We start from the raw sequence: 24,968 nt of genomic DNA on the forward strand, positions 1-24,968 counted from the left end.
CCCAAATGAATTTGTCACCGGCGCACATTAGTCATGTGATGAGAGAAAATAGGAACACGAGTGTTTTCATGGGGTTCTGAGGAACGCCAGTGGGTAGTGCTCACACAACATCCTTCTGTGCATACTATTTACCCCTGGATCGCTTCAGGCTAATGTCTCAATAATTTTCCTTCTCTCTCTCTCTTTCTTTTTTTTTTTCCTCTTTTCTCTCTTTTTTTTTTTGCAGGTCCTTCCCACAAAGGACTTGACTAATGATCCATGGACAAAATGAAGCATTTAAATTTATTCATTAATCATTCATCTCCAGCTCATTGAAAATGCTAAACTTCCACAAAATTAAGATTGAATATTGAAAAGTGATTGAGAGAGACAGTTCTGCGGGCGGGAAGACGTGGGGGGAAGAAAAGGAACAAACAACGAAAAGAGTGACAGAGAGAGAGAGAGAGGGAGGGAGAGAGAGAGAGAGAGAGACATGGCGAGGGAGGAAGCGTGTACTTTGGCCATGGGCTGGTTAAGACTACACAGGTATACTAACCACAGGATAAGGTCAAGAGGGGTTTTAGTAGGTGTAATTAGATCCGGGAATGTGGAGAAGCGTAGAATTTCTGTCAACACAGCCCTGTAATTATTCTCTTTTCCAATTAATGGTGACATAGATTAATTATCTGATGAGGCAAAGCCAATTGCAATCATTCACCCAGCTAAAATTAGATCATTCCTGACAGCAGCATGAAAGTCACCTGTTTCATTGTTATGGATTGGGCTGTGAGGAGCAGAGAGGGTGGAGAGAGTGAAGCACGCTTGAAGAGGGTTATAAGTGAGTTGTCTGGCACAAAGGTGAGCGTCCAATTACTCTGCTATCTGCACCGTAGGCATCGGCCTGTTAAGTCCATCGAGGTCCAGGCGCCTCGGTTTGTCGTTGGCGTCGGCGTCGGTCAGGAAGGCCGAGATGCGCTGGATTGCCCTGGACAAGTCATCCTGTTTAAACAGGCAAGCAGATATGCAAAAAAGAAAAAAGTGGAATAATAATAATGCATTAAAAAAAGACCAAAAAAAAAAAACCGAGAGGCTGTGATACGGAGGCGAGCGACGCTGCTGCTGCTCCATCTCAGCCTACACACAACATCAGACGACGTAAGGAAAAAGAGACAAGCGGATGAGATGGCATGCGGCACTCCTGGTGAACTGTGCATGTGGGTTCAGTGCACATCTGCTCTAAAACAAAAAAAAAAAAACTCAGCAACCAGATTTTCTATTAAACTGCCTTGCACTGTCAACCAGCTTGGGAATCTGAGCTGGGCCAGCCATGCAGAAATTCTCTGACTAACAATTATATCAGAAACAAGATCTTGGATTACGTTCCCCCGAGAGCAGCGCAGCGGGCATCCGCTCCAATTATTACCGGCCATTCACAACTCTCCACCCTGTTCTCTGTTGTTAGCAATTGTCAATTATGCTATCCCTGGTGTAAACTTGCATAACCCTGAACGGAGTGCCCTGATTTGGCAGGAGCGTTCGCGAGATGACAGCCTCATGCTCTCCCATCCCTCTCGTTCTCTATCCCCCCTTACATCCACCCCCCCATCACACACACACACACACACACACACACACACACACACACACACTTCTCCGCACTACATCCCTCCACTCTAGTTGAGCTAGTCGGAGGCAGTCATTTGTGCCTCAGGAAGACACAGTGACAAATCAGTGGCGCTACTTTTCGTGATTGGGCGTTTCTCTCCAGTGGGCGTGTGGGTGTGTTGTGCCTGTGCAACCCGCTGAAGAATCCGGCTGCTTAAATAAAACTGGTGTTGATTGAAGTGTTGAAATACTGCGGGAGAAAGCTAATATAGTCTCCCCATGGCATCTGTTACACAAACTCCACCTTGTTACAGGTACTCAGGATGGTTCAAAGTTTTCGAACGCCGCGCAATGGTGACAAATCAACGAATTCCGAAAAAGACACCTTTTTGAAAAGAACACACACTGTTATGAAAAGCTTCATTTTTAAACTGTACAGAGCAGACACTGCATTCTCAAACCGGATTGGTCAAAAGGTATTGCGCGTATTCTAATACGGTAACATTTCCAAACTACAGACTTGTGTAGTTTCGTAGGAACTTGTGATGACTAAGTATGTTATTTTTGTCTTAATAACTGCAACGATAAGAAAAAAAGGGAGGTTGCTGACGGAACAACAGTGTATAGCTGCTCTAAAAAGGAGCTAGTTTGCCTTGCGGATGTTCTTCAGAATCAAACGCAACTATGGAAATTTAGAGAAAACTATTAAAGAAACTGAAAACTATGCTACATAGCAGAGCTGACAGTGTTTTATTCTACTTATACTACAGCAATTTTCTAACACGTTGTGTTATCTTAGCTACTAAATTAGCATAAGGTAACAAAACAGCAGCATTATTGCTGGCTATACCTTGGCACAATGACTCAGCAAATCTGTGTATGTAAATGAACATGGTTCCCCGTACTAACCTGTGATTTGCTGAGTCATTGTGCCAAGGTATACTGTAGCCAGCAATAATGCTGCTGTTTCGTTACCTTATGCTAATTTAGTAGCTAAGATGAGATTTTCCATAGCCCACCGTTCACTACGTGAAATGCTAGCTGCCAAGCTATATATATGTATATATAGCTTTAAAGCTTTTATTTGTTTACTTCAATGAATTTAATTTTTACTAGTTTGACTAGTTAGCTTCCTTAACAGATTAGCCAATCATGCTAACTCTACCTGCTACGCACACTCACCAGACACAAATTAATCCCTACTACTTCCTTATAAGATCTCATTTCTCTCTGTTATGTCTCTATAGCGATTTTAACGTGATATCTAGGAAGAAACTATGGTCATAGATTTTTGTTTTACTTAACAATCATTACTAGTTGTTATCTACAGGAAGGAACTACAGTTGTACTTGTAGGTTGGAAACTTAAAAAGCATCGGACCACACAAAAGTGAGTACTACATGATTTGTCAGTTTTTGTTTTTTATCTCCTGGTTCTGGAGGGGAAAAAAACTATTACTATACAATGTGGAATGCCAAAGCATGCAGTTCCTTGCATGTCCACTGGAGGCTCCAAAAGTGATTCAATCCCCATAGAGCCCCATGTTAAAATATAAAACTTTAGGACAGAAATAAACATGTTTTGGACCTGGTACTAAATTGCTAGATTTCCCATTCAGGACAACTGCACAAGGGTGAATTTTTATGTAACTTACCAATTAAAATTATATTTTGCCATGAATGTATGCATAATTAGCAGGGTGGCTGATTTGAACGAGCTCTCTGCGATGCATCGCTTTAGCTAACCAGCTAATTGGAATCGTTGTAGTTTACCTTGCAATAAAAGAAATGTAGGAGTTCACACGGGATCACATGTTGGGTGTTGATGACAAAGTTTGATCAAGTGAATTAGCATATAAACGACCATAAGTCACATTGCCTATTTATAGATTAGCTGGGGGTTCAGGAGGAGTCTTCAAAACCGCTCTTCAGGGACCCTATGGGTGACGTCACTAAGGGTTTGTCCAGTCTATGGTTTGGATTTGTCACTTTGCAGGATCATAGCTATCTAGAACAGAATTGTTACGTCACTTATTGTTATGCTGTTGCTTTGTGAACTTAGAGTGAGATTACAGCTAGGTGCTAGCCCCCGGTAGGACGCTTATTATGGCTGCCATACAGTGTTGTGTACTGGCTCATGTGTTGTGTCTAAATAAGCGTTATGTTAATAAGCCTGGTTAGTGTTAAGGTTGTTCTGTTAATAAATTCCGGGAAGGCCCTCGGTCCTGGGCTCACGTGCAGCTTTAGGTACCGAGTGAAAACCACAAAGGTGAGTCATTCGACACTGTGGACTTTTCACCAGTATTATATGCAGGTCTGCTTTCCGCTAGAGTTATTGCGGTATTAAGTAAATCAGCAGTGTGTGCATGTGTGTGTGTGCGTGCATGTGTGCGGAGTTGGGCAGGGGAGACGAGATCTATGCTAAGCTGCGACAGAGTTGAGTAAGGCTGCTCCTTTGTCCTTCACACTTGGAGGAGTCCTAAGAACTCCTCGCCTTCACGCTCCATTCCCCAGGCCGGCTTCCTGAGCTCACCTCCCTTGACTGAGCCGCAAACACACCAGGGCTCACCTCATTACAGTGCCCGCATCGCACCCACATTTTCACCATTAGCTAGTTGGTAAAAAAAAAAAAAAGAAAAAAACATAAAAACTTCACTTTTCTTCTTATAAATATATGTTTTTAACATTATGACCAAGTGCAAATAAACAAGCTTGTTATAATATTGCTATTGTTGCTATAGTAACAGCTTGTGCTTTATCTAAAAAAAAAAGTGTAATCTGTGATATGTGATGTGGTGACGTTTTCTGTAAGGAGATGTTTATTAAAACGTTTATGGAAGAAGGAGTCTCCAGTGTCAGGGGCGTAGCGTCATGTAGGTTGCTGTAACGTAAGCCGACCGGACAAGTCACATGATAGTTTGATGATATGATCTGATATTCGTTCAGATAAGGTTATGCATTAGCTCACAACACAAACGGGATCTCTTCCACCAAAATGCTCAAGTGCTGCTCTCATTGCTTTAACACAATTGTATATATATATATATATATATATATATATATATATATATATATATATATATGCGCACGTGTGTGTGTGTCTGTATATTTATATATATATATATATATATATATATATATATATATATATATATATATTTATATATATGTGTGTGTGTGTGTGTGTGTGTGTTAAACCGCCCATACCTGGAGGGCTTTCATTTTCTGCTTGTTCTGGTTGGAGAGGGCCTGGAAGCGGGCCAGCTCTGCTTGGCTGTAGACGCTGCGGTGTTTGAAGTATTTCAGCATGGCTTTGTGCATCCTCCTCTGCAACAATGAAAGCTGGGGAGGAGAGAAAGAGGGAGAAAAGAGAGGGAGAGAAAGAGAGAGGGAGAGGGAGAGAAATGGTAAGGCAAGAGAGGAAATTAATGGCAGTGTTCAAGAAGAATGATGGAGGGAAATAGAGAAAGCAGTCAATAGCCCATTCTGCAGTACACGGGCCTGACAGGAATTTCACAGTCTCCTGCTCTCCCTGCCCACTCATGTGCACTGGGTGGAATCCAGTCACATCTGGCTGCCAGGATGGGGGGTTAATTTTCTCTAAATGCTTCAGCGGTTTTGTTCTAGCTGAGGCAAACTCTGTGACTGCAAAGCTGATGAGTAAAATATTTCGACTTCACCCACTTTAACTTTATACCAATCCCCTCAAGACATATTTTACACATACACAAAGAGTCATGAACCCCCTGCCGCAATTAGAAATTATTCCGAGTCCACTGGAAGAAGACAATAAAACGAAGAGAGAGAGAGAGAGAGAGAGAGAGAGAGTGTATATATATGTGTGTGTGTGTGTGTGTGTGTGTGTGAGTGAGAGACAGAAGACATGCTGCTCGCTTTTCTCTTTTCGGAATAGTTTTCCTGTTAAAAAAAAAAAAAGAAAGAAAGGAAAAAAAAAACGGGGTTTTCAATTCTAAAGGATGTTGTGGTTTGCTTCGCCCCATCTCTTCTCTCTTCCTTTAAGCTTATCATTGCTTGGCAATGTGTTCCTCGGAGCATGAAAGAACTAACGAGAATTACCTCAGCCATCAACTGCTGAAGAAGGGGGGAAAAAAATGGGGTTTATTCCTCGCGGAACAGAATGTTAAAATGTGTACACTAGTCTCGGCACGACACTCACGAGATGTAAAGACGTGAATATCAATAGAGGAAGAGTACGCTGGGACCTTCGGAGGATGTGCCTTCGTTATGGAGTCGCCAATTATTCTTATTAATTTTTTTTTTTATATATACAATAACAAACTCTTTCTACGTACACCGATCAGCCATCATATTAACACTGATTATCAATTATATACCGGTAAACTGGTGACCGGATCATGGGCACACAAGGCTCACCCGTGCCCGTCTGGTCACATAGAAGAAACGCTCCCTCACTCACTCACCTTCTATACCGCTTAATCATGTATTCAGGGTCGCGGGGGGCCTGGAGCCTATCCCAGGAGACTTAGGGCACGGGACGGGGTACACCCTGGACAGGGTGCCAATCCATCGCAGGGCACACACTGCGATGGATTGGCACACACACACACTACAGGCAATTTGGGAACACCGATTAGACTAATCCGCATATCATTGAACTGTGGGAGAAAACCGGAGTACCCGGAGGGCACCGCATATCATTGAACTGTGGGAGAAAACCGGAGTACCCGACGGGCACCGGAACACAAAGTGCACCACAGCCTGCTGCAAAACAGGGAAAGAGCTCAATGCCGTCTGAGAAATTAAATCTGATCCACGGTCTGATCCACCCACTGGTAACACCTGCCGCCAGACACCACAGCACCCCTAGAGGTCCCATGGAGCCATACCCTGGGTGGACCAGCAGTATACGTATAGTATAGCACCCACTGACTCACTCATCGTCTGTACCACTTTATCCTGTATACAGGGTCGCGGGGTGCCTGGAGCCTATCCCGGGAGACTCACGGCATAAGGTGGGGTCCATCTGAACACACACATACACACACACTCATTTACATATGAGCAATTTAAAAACGCAAATTAGCCTAATGTGCAGGTCTTCGGACTGTGGGAGGAAACCGGAGCACCCTGAGGAAACCCACCAAGCACGGGTTGAACATGCAAACTCCATGGAGACAGACCTGAAGGTGGGAATCGAACCCAGACCCTGTAGTAGGTGCAAGGTGACGGTGATAAGTATAAATATATATACAAATCCTAAAGGGTTTCATTATAAACGTGTGGAATCAAAGACTGATGTTAAAGAAAGATAATCAATAACAATGCGTTACCGTGAGTCAACTGTTACTAAAACCAAAGTTGATTAATTTCTCTTTAACAGCAGGTTCTGGAGGAATTCATTCCCCACTGAGGAAGTTCTCACACTGGTGGCTCCTTCCAAATGTAAAACAAACTAATCTCATTGATTTTTTTTTTTCTTTAAATCTGTTTATCCAGAGCACCCGCCTTTCAAGTCCGTCTGTTACCATAGCGACGATTTTAACGAAGCCGTGATTCATGGCTCGCACCGCTAACTAAAACCACTACCGTTACAGAAAACTAATCAACATCTTTTAACCGATTAGAATCCAGAACCGAACGCATGGGAAACATCAGATCAGGCGAAACTCGGCACCCGAGTGTCTCTCACGTCTTCTCTGTGCGTCAGCCATGTTTTTTTTTTTTTTTTAAGAAGAAAAGTAGAGAAAGAAGAAAGAAAATGTCAAAATCTTTAGTTCGAAAATAAACAACAAACTGTAAAAGGCTGAATGCCGTGTGGAAGAAAATCAGGCTTTGATCACGAGCGTGGAGAATCCCGTCCACAGGATTTGCCTTTTGCATGCATTTCTCACTTGATAACATTCATGTAGTTAGATGAGGAGTTGTGGAAGTATTAGCCTTTCAGGGTACACACTTTGACTGTGTACTGCTGGTAAAATAATTCTATTTATAAGGATATTATTATGGAATAATTATACAATGCTCTTACTCTATTATTCATTAGAAACGTTTTTCTTTCGATCCCTGACGATCGTCGGTCTTTAAATTTCAAAAGATTTGAAAAGATGAACAAACATTAATATAGCATTTAAAGAACAGACGCATAAATTGGATCAGTTATTTACAAATATTTCAGTGCATATTCTATACACGCCCCAGGATGCGGACTAACATATCAACTGATCCTTTAAAAAAATATACGTTTGGCGTCATCGTTGAAAGTCGCGAGTTTGTGTGGGTTCGCGAAAAAAGACAAAATTCCTAAAAAGACTTACCTGGAAAGTTTAATGCCCTTCGACTTCACCGTATGATGTGTTCAATTTGTGAGAAAACAACAAACTGTTACTATAGCAACGTTACCGTGTTAGAACACGCGCACTGCAGGAGCTGAGTTAATAGAAAATTAATCAACATCACGTCTGGCAAAAGACTTCATGCGGAAACATTATACTGTATGTACAATCTTTCTGTATAAATCTGGTTCGAATATTATCTCCCTTCTTTTCTGTGATAATGAACACACTGTACGTCTGTTTAGGGTCACTGCACTGGACATGTTCACGGCTGCACAACTGAAGGCCTGGTGATGATGTAATATATATACATATATGTGTGTGTGTGTGTGTGTGTAACCAAAAACATCCCCTACACAACTCTGTGCTGCTCTAACAGCCCTCTCTTGGTGTATAAGTGTGTATAAGTGTTTATTAGTGAAAGAGAGAGCTCTGGACTATTCATTTTACCTGCGTGTGATTGTGAAAAGAGGCCTCGGCTCTGTTTTTCTCACCCGACGTGAGCACAGCTTCTCGCTTGGCAACCATCGCCGCTTTCTGCAGCTCGCAGTATTCCTGCGCCAACTCCGCGTTCTCTTTTAGAGCTTTCCCCAAATTAGCCTGCGCAGTCAGGAAGAGAAGCATCAGTGACGTTAATGCAAAAGAAAAAAAAAAAGACTGGGATCCAAATCAAAAGGCATTTATCTGGCACGGCGCTGTGGAGGTCTGGATACCGATTTTGATCGTTGGATGTTCCGCAGCTGTAAATTACAGTTTTACGCTACGTTAATGCCACCATTTTATTACCGTTTCTTTCTGTGCAGTAACGACTTGACAACAGCGGACGCTCCGGGTAATCTAAGACCGTTGAGAAAGCAACCATGTGAAGTTATTTATCAAAGGAAAAAGATCTACTCGCAGGTTATTATGGGGAAGGAGTCTCCAGTGTCAGCACTTTGTAACGGTCAGAGGCAAATGTTGTAACCTTTCAGAACGGAAAGTCTTCAGAACTTCAGAAGTGGAAAACTGTGCGTAAGAACCGTTTCTGGTTTATGACGCGAAAGAAAAGTGAAGGAACAACTGTATATAGTTACATTATAATGAACCTGTTTACATAACGCTCGTTTCTATATAAGACCTTACAGTATGTGTGTCTGGAGTTAAAACTGAACTTACAGCTAAAGCTATTATGTTCTATGTCTGTGAAGATCCTCAGTCATCCATGTGTGCAGTTATCTGGAAGCTGAGTCAACTGGACTTCTCTCTTATTAGCTAGAAACGTTTCACTACTCATCCGAGTAGCTTCTTCAGACGGAGGAGCATGCTTCAACTTCCAGATATCACACTATATATATTTACAACACGCTATTCAGTAAATACAATAAAACTATTAAGGAATTAAAGGTGGATTAAATCAACGTCTGGACTCGATCCATGTTTCCGGAGCTACTCACAGAGCACCAACGTTCATGGATTTTTTTCTTCTGCTACCTGACATGTATGTGACGATGCATCCTGTCTGAGACTTTTACAAAAAAAGAGAAAAACAACATTATTGTAAACGCATGCCTGCTGAGAGACATCGGCATGTGACGCCGCGTATGCATTTGGGTTTTCATTGTTACCTAAAAAAAAAAAAAAGGATTAAAATTCCTCATTAACAAGCACGTGCATGTCAGAACACGCAGTGCTGCGGTGAAACCTCTTTGCTACGACATGCACAAACACTAATAATCAGACGGCACTTAGAGGAGCATGTAAACAAATTACAATAAATAAATGGCTGATTTGCCTGTCTCATCTCATCTCCATGCAGCTCTCATGGCTGTAGGCAAGACTGAGCCGTGAGCACGTCTCTGTCGTACCTGTACAAATAATGGAGTGCATTTGGGCAGTAAAACAGTGCAGCACTAACTGATGAGTGGAAGCCAGCAGAGGGACCGGCCATAAACATGACAAATGCAGCCTATTGATTTAAAGCTTAATTACTGCATGCGGCACTGACAAAGCCTGTCTCACATGCCTGCAAAGTGTAAATGGAACAAATGATGCTTTGTTGAGTGTAAGAAAGCGACGGTGTCGGCACTTTGCTTCCCCTTTTTTTTGGACGAGAATCACTCCTGATCAAGTAAACAAACAAACAAACAAACAATCAGAGCCGGGGACTACGAGGGAAACAAATTGATTTGGAATGGGAGTCATGCTAGAGTACATGTTCGGCTTCAACACCCTACTAGCTGTTTATACCTGCCTTATGGATGCTCTATATGACTGCCATATGGTGTCTGTTTAGATTAATTTGTTTCGTACAAATGAACATGACGCTAGAATTGCACAGAGAGATTTTTTTTATTATTTTTTAAATAAATAAATAAATAACACGAACCTAAAAGCTGGAAATTACTTTACTTGGAGACGTACACTCTCGTGATTCCAAGAAACATCTTCATCATTATTTTTAAGGCTTAATGAACGGGAGGAAGGACGTCGCTGGTTTATTCCTCTGCTCTAAAACAGAGAAATAATCGTGACGGGGGCGACGAAGCAGAGTTACGCTTGTGTCATGAAGTCTTTCGTACCTTTTTCACCAAAGCAATTACAATATAGTCTTTATTGAATGAAATATATATGATTTTTTTATTTTTTCAAATCAGTTTTAGTTGCATTTAATGGTATGGGACTAAGTGAGCTGCTGCTATCATTTCCAGAATCGCACACAAAAAAACCCCAAAGACTTTCCTGTGGAGGATAAATAAACCTCTGATTGGTACAAAGCGTTCACACTCCAGACTCCCTTCATCATGAATGTTTTCGTACCATATGAACATCTAAAGAACTTAACGGACTTAACGGATCTGCCGCAGTAGCCCTGGACTGACCAATCAGGATCGAGAATTCAATCTAATCTAATCACGAAAATGAGATTCTGGATCTGCATCCACCAGCGATCGTGCCAGCGATCAGTTCCCTCCACAGACAGACCCCGCGACTGTACTCCTCACCATTCCCTTTCTTTAACTGGTAAAAGCGGCCGCTTTAATGAGTGTGTTTGCTGCTGTTTTATTGTTTTCCGAGGAAGGCCTGAAAAGGCGCTCTGCTCTGCTGCCCTGCAGCCAGCTAATGGGACCCCGGCTCTATGAGGGAAGACTTTTAATTCTGCGCCTGTCTCGCACCAACAACTTGTTTGGAGTTTGCTGCACCCGTGCGCGCATGGCGGATTAAGCTCCATTGCCTTTTCTTGTTTTGAACTAATGCATTCTTGATCACCGTTTAATGAAACTATATACCACATGGCGATTTCACATTAGATAAGCCATGTGAGACTCTCATCAGGCGCGAGGCTCTGACTGGGGCCATAATCCTGAATCTCAACTCCCCCAATAAATGGCTTTTTCCAAGCAAAATGAAGTGATAATTCATGGCTTTCATGCAACACATAACATATTATTTCTTACAGAAAATTATATGAGGCTGCGTCGCATTACCAGAACAAACATGTATTAGCATTGTGACACTGGATGACTATACGGCTGGGATGGAAAGCAGAAAGGGAGAAATAAAAAATAAAGGAAATGTACGATTTCTATATAGATACAATGCTAACGATTTGCGAGTCTTGTGCTTTATGGCAGTAAATGCCTTACATCATGATTTATTAAGGAGTACTGTATAGCTCAAAATCCTAGGAAGCCTGTGAAATCTAATCATACAGCTAAACAAAATGTAGAGTCAATCTTTTTTCGATGAAGATGAACATCATACGGGAGCCTGAAACTGAAAAGGAAAGCTGTGGCCGCATAAATATCACCCCGGTGTCATAATTACACTAAATCAATCACGTAATTAGTCGAACGGGATCGACTCGTGTGAGTTACATGATCTCAGTATCAATACACCTGGATTCCTGAATGGACCCGAGATGAAGCTGTTCAGAGATGGAGCCTTGTTTTTGGTTTCTACAAAAAATGTTCCAGTGTTTTTGAATTTCCCCGTAAAGCAACATTAAATCCATGAGCACAACCATGACAGGGGAATGACGACAACGACAGAGGAGTAAATAAAACCATGAGGGTAACTCTCAACACGATGCTACCACCACCATGTATCACTCTTAAAAAGGGTTATTTTTTCTGTAGCTTAAAGACAAACAATATTGTTTAAGGTTGTTTTAAGTTCAGGTTTGTAACAGTTTAAAAGATCATTGTAGGTCGGGAAATTTGAGATTGTTTGAAAATGGTATGCCCTTTTCCTTAATGTAACAGCAAAAAACAGTACAGAGACATAAAAACTGTAAAAACCTTTACTGCAATTCTGAGACTAATGTGTAGATATATTATATAGAGAGAAACTGCTTCATTCCTTATTCTATATACCAGTTTCATACAGTAACTACAAAATATAGCTCAGGATATAGCTCTGTTTGCCTAGGGTTTTTTTTTTTTTTTACTTTAACTTTATCTAGGTGGACACTTGAGCGACTTGCGAGGTCAAAAACCTCAGTTGTATAAACTTATCGATAACAAGTGTGCGGTAATGCGTATATTTAGTCGAAAATTAATTAGCAGTTTATTTTTCCTTGGGGCTTTACAAAACCTAGTAGTAACATCACCCACCCACCCCCCAGCCCCCACCCTCGGACCTTCAGGTCTTGCATCACAGCATGTCGTTGAGAAACGAGGGACGAGTGAGCCTCCTCTGAAAGCGCTGTCCTGTTTCTGCAGGCCGCTGTGTCACTCTGTAGGCTGGACATCACAGTGCTGATCAGGTTGTGTTTATACTCCACCATGTCAGATTCACTCCTAAAAAAAAACACACGCACTTGCTCACACTTAAATTAAACACTTTTATTGGAACATGATTATTGCAATCGATAATAAAAAGGTGTTTTAATAACCTGATCTCGAAACTAACTGAGCACTACTGTATATATATATACACACACACACACACACACACACACACACACACCTTTCTGTAGCTTTTAGATCACACACATGAGTTCTAGCTTTCACATTAAGGAGTTTTGTACAGTGTCTCTTCTATAGTAACTTGACTTACTGTAGTTCTCCCAGGACTTGCGGCATGCCAGTGACCATCTCCTCCATTATTGCTGATTCCTTTCTGTATTCTTCACACTTCAGCCTGAGCTCCTCGATCTTTCCGGAAACCTGTTCAGATCTCACCATCACCGCTTTTTGGGCTTCCTGCAGACAAACGTATCTCTGTTAAATATTCCAAAAACATGCACATTTAGATATATAGCTGCATCTCAATAAATTAGAACATCATTAAAAAAGTTCTTTAATACAGTATTTCAATTAAAAAAAATGAAACTCATATTATATAGATTTATTTCACACAATCTGATATATTTCAAGTGTTTATTTCTATTCATTATAGCTAATGAAAACCCCAAATTCAGTGACTCTGAAAATGTGAATATTGCAAAAAGTTCAATATTGGAGAATCATGATGTCACACTCTAATCAGCTAATTAACTCTAAACCCCGGAAAAGGCTTCCTGAGCCTTTAAATCGTCTCAGTCTGGTTCAGTAGGTTCACAGAGTGCTGTATTCAAGCACATTAATGAAAAGTTGAATGTAAGGAAAAAATGTGGTAGAAAAAGGTAAACAGGAGATTCACAAGAAGTGAACTGCAGCTGGAGTCAGTGCTTCAAGAGCCACCACACAATCCAGGACGTGGGCTACAACTGTCGCATTCAAGCCAACTCTTAAAGAGGCTTCTCGCCTGTCGCTCAGTGAGCCAACCTCATATTTTTTCATAGTAAATTTTGCATTTCATTTGGAAATCAAGGTCCCAGAGTCTGGAGGATGAGATGGAGACCAGCTTTATGGAGATGTTTATGGAGATATTTTATATACCAGAAAGTTTAAAAAGTTTGGACACAAGTTTGGATTTATTTTCTACATTCTAGAACAATACTGTTCTTTTTCAAAACTACGAAATAACACATCAGGGTGTCACATCAGTCAGTTGTTATTTTAAGACCTGAAGGTCAGCTGTTCTGGAGCAGTGCTTGCAAGAACAGTATTGCATCTGCAAAACCCATCAAGCACCAACTGTCTCTCATGAAGACCTTCCCAGGAAAGCGAGACCAAACGTGCTGCAGAGGAGAAGTTTATTTAGAGTTACCAGCCTCAGAAATCACCAACTAACAACCAGCACCTCAGATTAGAGCCGTTATGAAGCTTCACAGAGCAGAAGGAGCAGATAAACATCTCAATATCAACTGTTCAGAGGAGATTATTGCTAAATTATATAGAGTATGTACGTATATACAGTATATAATTATTAATATATACAATATATAAAAACACTTACTATACTTTTTATACTTTACTATACGTAAGTCGCTGCAACATACTTTAGCTGAACGCAGATGGTTGAGACAGTCACGCTTCTCCTGGTGAAGATCATCAGACAGGATTTTGTGCGCTGTCAGGACGTCACTCAATTTCCTTTTCAAGTCTACAATAGTCTAATTAAAAGCAGATACAAAAAGGTGGATAGTTTGTATAATTAAAATGCACTGTATGTCCATACTGGGATAATTTAAACAAAATAATACTAATAATTATTATTTATTATTATTATATTAATATCTACAAAATTTAAATAAACTTTCAGTAACAAATTATAACAATGTAATCACTTTATGCAAATAACTTAAAAAAAAATAAAAAATTATAAAGTACGTTTTAGCCAGGATTCTGAACATGCAACTCTCTGGGTGTCAATCACACCGACTCTGTTATGTTGCATGTTCAGTGGTATAAATTTATTATTTTTTTAATTGCTAAGTGAATCTTCTTGTTTTATGATTGTTTGAGCTAAAAGATGTTGATCAGCCAACTGTACGTCATCGTTAATCACTTACTTTTGATTTGGCTGTGTGTATTTCTCTCAGTTTGACCGTCTCTGTCTCCAGCTGGGCGACTGCAGACGAGGCTTCTTCATGTTCTTTCCGCACCTCGTCTTCCTCTCTCTCGTAGTCGTCTTCTGTCGCTTTATACTCCATCAGAATTGAGGCGACGTCACCCTAAAGGTTTGGATAAACGAATCGTCCTTACTGAGATATAAAGTGTGTTTACAAGTGATTTGTGCAGTGACAGTGTATACACAGTGTGTGTGTGTGTGTGTGTGTATACACTAATGTGTTCCGAGAGTTTACTTTAAGGTCTGCTACCAGCTTCATCTCACTCATCAGCTTCATCTTCAACGTTTCTGTGTCTTCCTGCCAAACAAAGAGGATATACACATGTACTGGAAACTCTTTCTGTTACAGAAACTTTTAACAAATCATAAAATGTTTTTCTCTATTAAATAATCACACATCATGAATCCTTATATTATTATTGCATGTGCACAGCCTCTTCCAAAAGTATTGGAACAAGAAGGGTAATGATTTTCCCTTTTTGTGCCACATTTGGGTTTGTGATTAGAAGGTGAATCATAGATCAGCTGGTATTCCCTGATATTTATATCTCCATGTATTAACCAACGTGGAACAATGGCACCTTTGGGACAGACCGCCCAATTTTCAGGCGAGCAAAAGAATCGAATGCGGACAGTCTAGATATTAGTTTGCATATCCCTTGCTTGCTATCAAACTGGTCACCCACTGGCATCACCAAACTATTCCGCGTTCGTTTTTTGACACTTGTAGTGTGGCTTCCTTCAGTGGCTGTTTGTTTCTAGGGAGATTTATCCCCGTTATCTCCTTTTCAGGAGGTGAAATGCATGATCAATTGGCTTATGATCTGATGATTGACTTGGCCAATTCTTTTTTTTTCACTCCTGATGAGGTTCTTTCCAGTGTTGGCATTGGGTTTGGGGTCATTGTCTCTGAGAATTTCTCTGTAAACTGGCAGACAGAATGTTTCTGTAGACTTCTGAATTCGTTCTGCTGCTACCATCATGAATTCCATCATCAATAAAGATTAGTGAGCTCGTTCCAGAAGCAGCCATGCAAGCCCAGGAGATGACACTACCTCTACTGTGCTTGACTGATGAGCTTGCATGTTTTGGATCATGAGCAGATCCTTTCATTCTCCACAAATTAGGTTCTGCATCACTTCGGTAGAGGTTAATCTTGGCTTCAGAACTTGTGTGGCCCTTTACGAAATTCCAATCTGGTTCTCTGATATTTATTGCTGATAAATGGTTTGCATCTTGAGCTGGGGCTAAATGTTGGAATGTGTAACCTGTTTGGCGTCTGCTGTTGTTTTCCCAGGGTGACCTGTTCAACTCCTCGTTACTACACCAGCGTTTTATTCCACCCTTTTTTAGGACATTCCAAACTATAGTATTGTCTCTGCCCAATGCTGGTGTGACGGCTCTGATCTATTTCCCCTCTTTTCTCAGCGTGCTTTTCTCCCATAGATATCGCTCTGGTTTATCTTTTTTAAGAACACATCTTTTGTGGATGAGATATTAAGAGCTGTTAATCCTTTGACCAATCATTCGAACAACACACCTGGGGAACAAGAAACACCTGTCAGTCACATGCTTTAATATTAATCACATAAAAAATGGGTAGGTTTAAACAAAAGGTGTGTGTGTGTGTGCGTGTGTGTGTGTGTGTGTGTGTGTGTAAATATAAAAAACTAAGGTTTTGATCCATCATATCATATTCATATTTTAATCTCAAACCCAAACATCTTCAATGTGTAGCAAAAACAAAAGGTGGCCTTCTCGTTCCAATACTTTTGAAGGGCACCATAAAAGAGGGTCTTGGACATGTTTCCCAACTATAAACTATATAAACTATAATTAAAGGAGTGAACAGTCTTATGCATTATAAATCTGGGTTCCATAACCTGAAAAGTAGCTTCACTGCATAAAATAGTGCTGATCCTGAATAGCATCACATTCCTTCTCCTCTGATACACAAATTCTCAGTGAGATGCAGTCATGAAAATTAATGAAAGATGACTTAAGATGTAATAACGAGACTTGGTTACTGGTTTTGCCGGTCGCATGGCTACCCAAACGGCTGGGTAGTAAAATGGAATAAAAGCAGGAGTAGACTATAGGTGGAGTGAGAAGACTTTCCCTACCCTCATGCTCTGCTCCTGCTCAAGCGTCTGCTGCTCCAGGTCCTCCAGCCGAGCCTTGGTGTCAGTGTGGCGGGCGGTGTGCAGTGCCAGCTCACCCTTGGCCTGATCCCTCTGTTCCTCATTTTGACGGATCTTCTCTTGTATCCGCTTTTGGTCTTTCTGCAGCTGCTGCACCGCCTGCTTGCTACAATGAGGGAAAACAAACAAACGTGCACACACACACACACACACACACACACACACACACACACAAGATGCAAATACTCACATCATCACTTCATTAAAAAAAAAAATAAGAACAAGGTAAAAAGAACGCTCATTAAATATGCACAGATTTTGCCAAACAACTTAAACTGCTTGGTAGCGTCACAACGTTTATACCACGTTTTTTATTTACTGTATAGTCTTTGTTGTGCACTGTGTACTGTATGGTGTTTGTTATATAGTGTTTGATTTTAAATGATTATTATATAGTGTTCGTTGTACAGGTTTTACTGTATAATGTTTGGTTCAATGTTTGAGTGAATACTGGATTGTGTTTTTTGCATCTTGTATGTTAAATAATGTTTACTGCATAGTATTTGTTGTATATTGTTTATTATGCGGTGTTTTTGTAGGTTAAATATTGTATAGTGCTTACTATACAGTAATTTCTTTAGTATTAATTGTTTATTGTTGACTGTATAAGGTTAGCAGTATAGAGATTGCTGGGTAGTGTTTGTTTTATAGTAATTATTGTGTAGTGTTTGTTTTATAGTAATTATTGTGCAGTGTTTGTTTTATAGTACTTATTGTGTAGTGTTTGTTGCTCAGTCAGTGTCCTTGTATGTGACATTTTGTATAGTGTTCATTTGTTAGTGTTTTTGCATATTGTTTAGTGTTTAGTGTTAATAATTGTTTAGAGTGAATGTTATCTGGTACACTCATTTGCACAGTGGCAATTGTACAGTATTTATTGTGTAGTGTTTGTTCTGTGATTGTTGTTAAGTGAATACTGCATATTGATTACTGCATGTTGTTAATTGTAGAGTAACTGCTGTAGGTTGTTTAGTGTTGATTGTATATTGTTTATTGTACTGTACTGTGTGTGTCTATTGTTGCTATAGTGTTTCTTGGGTGGTGTTTATTGTAGAGTGACTAGCATACTGAGTGTTGTAGAGTGATGTAAATAGTGTTTACTATATATTGTTTATATTATAGAGATGTTTGTGTAGTGTTTGTTGTAGAGTAAATGTTGCATATTCTTTATTGTATATTGTACAGTATATTGTGCAAAGCGTGTTTGTAGTGTTGGTTGTCTAATGGTTATGGTGTTAGTTGATTATTGTATAGATCTATGGTTGTGGGTTACTGTAGAAATCATCACCATATACAGTAGTAAAGCATTTAAAAACATCACTATATACTTTGGAACAAACAGAAATCTTACATCATTATTGTATAATATTTGTGTTTATTGTATATTGTTTTCTGTGTGGTGTTTATTGTATGTTATTAACTGTAGAGTGTTGATTGTATTGTCTTCACTGTGTATTATTGATAGTATAGTGTTTAGTGTGCAGTAATTATTGTACGGTGCACGATATATCGTTAATGTAGTTACTGTATTGTATAGCATTTACTGTATAGTGATTGCTGTGTAGTGTTTGGTGTGTAACATTTGTTTTTTCGTTGTTTGATATAAAACGCTTGGGATGGTGTTTAATGGAAAATGCTTAATGTAGTTAATTAAAAATATTATTATGTAATGTGTTTATTGTATAGTCTTTACTGTGTAGTGTTAAATGTATCGTATCTAGTGTATAGTGTTTACTGTAGCATGATCACTGCATAGTGTTTACTATGAGGTGTTCACTGTATAGTCTTTGCTGTGTGGTTAATGTAAAGTATCTACTGTAACTTGTAGTGTTTGCTGCAGCGTATTTATTGTACTGACTGTGCTGTGTCGTGTTTAATGTGTAGTGTTTGTTCTAAGGTGCTTACTGTATAGTGGTTTCTGTGCTATTAGTATCTAATATTTAGTATTTGCCATAGCGTGTTCATTGCATAGTCTCTGTTGTGTAGTGCTTAACTTATACTATCTACTGTATAGTGTATATTGTTATAGTATATGTATGGTGTTTGTTGTAGTGTGTTTACTGTAAAGTCTTTGCTATGCAATATCTAATGTATAGTGATTGTTATAAGGTGTTTCCTCTTTTATCTTTGTGCTGTGTAGTGTTTAATTTATAGTATTGTTTGTTGCAGGGTGTTTATTGTATATTGATTGCTTTGTGATGTTTAATATGTATCCAATGTGTAGTGTTGTTTTCAGTGTGTTTATGGTGTGCTGTATGGTCTTTGCTGCAAGGTGTTTAATGTTTAGTATTTAATGTATATTGTATACTGCGGGGTGTGAAAGCATTTAATGTAAGGTGTTTGTTGTAAAGTTTTTAAAGTGCAGTGTTTAATGTATAGTATTAAATGTGTAGTGTTAATTTATAGTATTGTTTGTTGCAGGGTGTTTATTGTATATTGATTGCTTTGTGATGTTTAATATGTATTTGGTAAAGTGTTTGGTAAAGAGGCTTTACTGTGAAGTCCTAGCTGTACAGTGTTTAATATATAGTATCTAATGTGTCGCATTAGTGGTAAGGTGTTTACTGCTTTGTGGTGTTTAATATGTATTTGATTTGTAGCATGCACTTTAGTGTGTTTACTGTATGGTCTCTGCTGCGAGGTGTTTAATGTATAGTATCTAATTTATAATGATTGTTGCAGGGTGTTTATTGTAAAGTCTTTGCTGTGCAGTGTTTAACATATGCTTTTTTTTAATAACATGTCATGTTTGTTGTAGCATGTTTACTGTGTATTGATTGCTTTGTGGTGTTTAATATGTATCCAATGTATAGTGTTTGCTTTAGTGTGTTTACCGTATGGTTTGTGCTTGTTGATGTATAGTATCTAATGTTGGTGTTTGCTGAAGTGTGGTTACTGTGAAGTCATTGCTATGCAGTGTTTAACACATAGTATTTCATGTGTCATGTATGTTGTATGGTGTTTACTGTGTACTGATTGCTTTCTGGTGTTCAATATGTATTTAATGTGTACTGTTGGTTTTAGTGTGGTCTTTGCCGTGAGGTGTTTATTGCAATGTATGGTGTATACTGTAGTGTGTTTAAAGTATAGCCTTTGCTGTGATGTATTTATTGTATATTATCCAATGTATGGTGTTTGTTGTAGAGTGTTTAATGTAAAAGTTTTTGCTGCACAGTGTTTACTGTATAGTATCTAATGTGCAGTGTTTACTGTATGGTGTTTTGTTTATTGTATAGTAATAACATGTAGTGTTTGCTGTATAGTGTTTAATGTAATGAATGATGGTTTGTTACATAATGAATGTTACCTAAAGTTTACTGTATAGCATTTGTTGTATAGTGTTTATACTGTTTACTGTCCTGTGTAGTGTTTATTGCAGAGTATTCGCTGCATTTTGCTTATTGTATAGCGCTTATATCATTTTGTTTTATTGCATAGAGACAGTGTAACTCAGTGTGTATACGGTATGCAGAGCAGCAAACCTTTGACGGATCTTCTTATTGTAGTCCTGGGTTTCTAGTTCATGTTCTTTGTTTTTGTCACGCAGACGCAGGAGCTCCTGACGCTTCCTGCTGAAGATCTCCTCAGACGCACAGACATTTGCTTCTCCTTCTTGACTCTGATGAACCATAAGGTATAGTTTTATATACGTATTAATGAAATAAAGTGTCATTTCTTTTTAAATGGCATGCAGGCATGAGCGAGCACGCGGCCGGATGAAGATGAGATGAGACTGGATCTGAGATAATGCTGCTTGTTTGTGCTGGTTATTGCAGTGGAAACATGGCATTTGGACTAGTGATGCTTTTTAACCATGCATTTATCAGTGGAGAGGTTTATATATATATATTGTATGTACAAATGAAAAGTAACAATAAGGAAATTTTAAGAATGCCATGTTATCTGTTATTTTAGGATGTTTCTGCATCACATAATTATGTATTTGAATGCGGTATATCATGTAAAAACTGGCATTAAAAGGTCTAAACCTGAGACAAGTGGGACAACAAAATGGTGGTGATGTGTTTAAGACTATGGGCCAATGTCCAAAATAAATCATGGGCCTTTCCTGCCCTCTAGAGGACAAATGGAAATACTCTTTTTGCATATTTTAGCAAAAAACAACCCAACAGAACATTATTTTTAATGGTTTTAATGAAAAAAAAAAATAATAATCAGATTTTCTGATAATTGATATTCCACAGTACTTACAGTCGCTTGGATCTGCTTTAGAACGTTTGTAAAACCATCTTGTTTTTCTGCCAGGTTCCTTTCACGACTTTGCAGATTTGCTTTTAGTTCCATAACCTAAAGCAAGAGCGTGATGATTAAAGGTAATTTGAACGAGGATGTTTCATTTTCTCAAGGAGCAGCTGTTACAGTGAAGCAGCTGCACATCCCAGGTTTATATCGATGTGCTGGTTCTAATACATTATCGTTTCTATAGTAACAGCTCCAGATTGAGAAATGTGTAATCATTTAATAACAGCATATTGGACACGAAAGCATTTTGTTTAATGAGATTGTTTAATTATTTAATATTTATGGAAGTGTCAGACTTTTGCAAGAGTTTTCTGACAAAGTAAATCCTTTAAGCTCATCACCCTCAAAAGGGGAAAAAGAGATGATGGTGTAAGAACGACTGTTTATAGCTGCTATAAACTTGAAAAGTAGTAATGTAATAATAAAAGGATGAAAAGTACCTATTGTTATTTCATAGGGAAATAATCACCGCCCTGTTGTTTATTTATCTGTATCGACACTGGTTGTCTCTTATTGTTTAGATGTTATTAAGTTTCATTTGCTCTGGATGCTTTTTTATAAGATCTAAAGTATTAGTAAAGTAATTAAGATTTTGAAAAAATATTTTAGTAAAGTAATATCAGAGTTAAGACTCACAGCATTGCTTAACTCGGTCTCTTGTGCTTCTAGAATGGGGATCTGCCGGAGCATGGCGTCGACCTGTTTATCTGTAAACGCTACTCTCTCCTCAGTTTCACGGATTCTGGTGCAACAGAGGTCCCAGGAAGTCTTTAACTGCTGCAGTTCGGTGCTGCGAGAGAAGAAAAAAAAGTGAACTCAAGAAGGTTGAGCAACTTATTTTTAGTTTTAAGAAATAGTGCTAATAATAACAGGATGCTTGTTTAACTCGGTTCACGCCTAATGCACAGTCAACGCACAACAGAACTGAATTTATTTACCTTATAAAAATCTTATCGTTTGAAATAGTTTCCTTTTTTTAATGTATTCCCTCTTAGAACCCATAAAGAAATGCAAACTTATTTGTCATCCACGAAGAAGCACAATTCTTAACGAAGACACATTGACTTTGGTGGTCCCTGGGTCCCCAAGCGCCTGCGAGGACATGGTGGTCCCACGTCTCATTACAGACACCAAAAACTTAATGCTCTCTTTGCAATTGCGAACAAGATCCATATCTCAAAAGGAGAAAATCCCACATGACCTACAGTATATACAGTACATACATCATCCACTGAGCGTCCTCACTGACTCACGTCCTCGTTTGAAGCTGAGCTCGGACGCCTTCGAGCGTCTGCCTCATGGCGCCCATTTCGCCATCCATCTGCAGTTGGTCTTTCTCCAGCTCCTGCTCAGAACCTCTCAGCTCGTGGGACAACTTCGCGAGCACCTCACTTGCCTAAATCAGATAGAGGAAACTAATCTTATTTATTTCTATGGAAGGAGTCTCCAGTTTCAGTAGAGACTCAGAAACCTTAAGACGTCCGAGCGACCAGGAACTTATTTTTCGCTAACGCTGCAAAAGGTTCAAAAACTTTTAAGGTTTTAACGTACACAGTCGATTGTTCTCACCTCGGCTCGGGCCGATTGTATCTGCTTCAAGTTTCCATCTTCCAGGTGCAGCTTCTCGTTTACGAGTGGACCCTGTTTCTTTAGAAAATCGATATTCTCGAGCAGTTGATGATTCTGCGTCTCGGCTTGCGTCAGGACGTTTCTGACTCTCAGCATTTGGTCGTTATGTACTCTCAGATGCCACCTCAGCTCTGCGATGTCTCTGGTGCAGGCTTCATATTCTAAGGAACGAACGGTTTATCAGGCCGAGCATTGTGGCTTGTTAGACAAAACAGAACCGTGTATTAGACAAAACATCATAGGAGCCGGCTGCCACACAGACCTAGCTGTACCGCTAGAGGAAACTGTTCTTGTTTCCACAGAGAGAGACTGTCCTGTTTACTTCTCAGGCGCTCCGCTTTACGCCGTTCCTCTTGCAGCGCCTCCTTGGCCTCTTGCCGATCTGACTCCAGGCGCTTGATAAGTGACACCACCTCCAGCAGAACGCCACCTGTCCCCTTCCAGAAGGGACACAAGGTTTCAGTTTCTACATGAGAGAAAAAAAAAAGGGAAGTACTCAGTAATCTGTCTAAGAAATTACGAGGCAGAACCGAGACGGTTGCGGTTTGTGTGGATTCTGACTGTTGGTTCATGCAGTTTGTTTCCAGCAGGCTCCTAATGAGGAGTGTTCCCGAGTTTAGTTCTTCCAGAAAGTGCCGTGGATACATACAAAAGTTGGGCATACATGGGCAGAGTTTGTCTAAAACAGGGCAACGTCTTATTTAAACATAATTCCGACCCTGAACGCAAGAAAACACTCAGAAGTGTTATTATTTATATGTTATTATATATTATTCTTTCTAGCCGTTTTAATAAATAAAATCGTTAAATTAAACATCGAATGGAATTGTCACTTTATTCAATTTTTTCTGGTCAAACAAGATCACATCAGCCTTACATACGTACCATAAAAAAGCCCCACGCCCTCAATATACAGATCTGCGTGATTTCCCGGATGGGACGAATCAAACCTAGAATCGAATACACATAAATGATTAACCTGCAATACCGGGACGCAACAGCGATACCACTGCCATCACGGTTCGTACCTGGAGATGCCGTGATTTGCATTGTTTCCTTCAGAAATGTCACGCTGCTTAGCAGCTTCCTGTAGCAGAAGATATATAGCAATAACGAAAACATACAGCATGCCAAGGCAGAACTGAAACTGTCTTTAAAATCGTGTTGGGCTGCTTCTGTTAGTATGTGTTCTGTTTGAACAGTCCAGCCTGTCGGTGTTGGTGTTTACCTGTTGGACCCAGTGGTCCAGTTTGTCTGTTAGTTCCTGGACGAGGCACATGGCTTTACAGACGCATGGTGTTGGAGCGTTCGCCAGCGCACATGTTTGGCTGGAGTACACTTTCTGAAACTCTCCTCGATCTGAAGAACAAAACAGATAACACAAAGCACGCTTTTAATAGTTTTTTTTTCATTATTTTTAATTTGATTATTGTAATTTTTGGATCGTTAAACATCTGACTATGACCATAAATAAGGACAACTACAATGTGGTATGATTATACTGAGTCACTTTTAACACACTGAAGTTGATTGTTTTACTGAAACAGCACATCACAAAAAGGGTTATTCCTCTTATATAAACAATCCATCCATCCATCCATCACTCATCTAGGAACCTTTGTAGTCCAACTAGGGACTGTGGAGGCTAGTGGTGACCATTGTATTTATTCCCAGTTGTACAACCATGGTAGGACCTCTGCTCAACATTCACACACACATTCACACACTACTGGGCAATTTGGGAACACCAGTTAGCCTAATCTGTATGTCTTCGGAGCGGAGAGGAAACTGGAGAACCCTGAGGGAACCCACCAAGCATGGGGAGAACATGCAAACAGCGTAAACCCGAGGTAGGAATCGAACCCACACCCTGGAGGTGTGAGGCGACAGTACTACAGTAACAATATCAGCATTTTATTACTTTATTTACTTTATGCAAGAGCAATTATTTCATCCTACCTTGCAAACCGTCTCCGCCTTCCCTGGAAGTACGTTTAAGCACATCAATGTCAGGCATAGCACTGGATCTATTAGAGAGGAAA

The 24,968-nt window shown here is 39.7% G+C and overlaps 1 protein-coding gene across 1 annotated transcript; it reads right to left on the minus strand.

Moving 5' to 3' along the window:
• Positions 1-263: 263 nt before the first annotated feature.
• Positions 264-24,949, minus strand: LOC128520696 (coiled-coil domain-containing protein 178). The gene is made up of 19 exons (XM_053495052.1): positions 24,886-24,949; positions 24,155-24,285; positions 23,955-24,013; positions 23,812-23,876; positions 23,189-23,392; positions 22,867-23,087; positions 22,551-22,693; positions 21,934-22,087; positions 21,247-21,342; positions 20,517-20,653; positions 16,957-17,140; positions 15,069-15,131; positions 14,775-14,936; positions 14,262-14,375; positions 12,935-13,080; positions 12,516-12,675; positions 8,348-8,497; positions 4,791-4,925; positions 264-978 (listed from the first exon to the last, which is right to left on the minus strand). Exons 1-19 carry the CDS (start codon positions 24,941-24,943, stop codon positions 850-852), a joined length of 2,511 nt encoding a protein of 836 aa, XP_053351027.1. The 5' UTR covers positions 24,944-24,949; the 3' UTR covers positions 264-849.
• Positions 24,950-24,968: the final 19 nt, after the last annotated feature.

Source organism: Clarias gariepinus, chromosome 4 (genome assembly GCF_024256425.1).
Source record: "Clarias gariepinus isolate MV-2021 ecotype Netherlands chromosome 4, CGAR_prim_01v2, whole genome shotgun sequence".
NCBI classification, from domain to species: Eukaryota; Metazoa; Chordata; class Actinopteri; order Siluriformes; family Clariidae; genus Clarias; species Clarias gariepinus.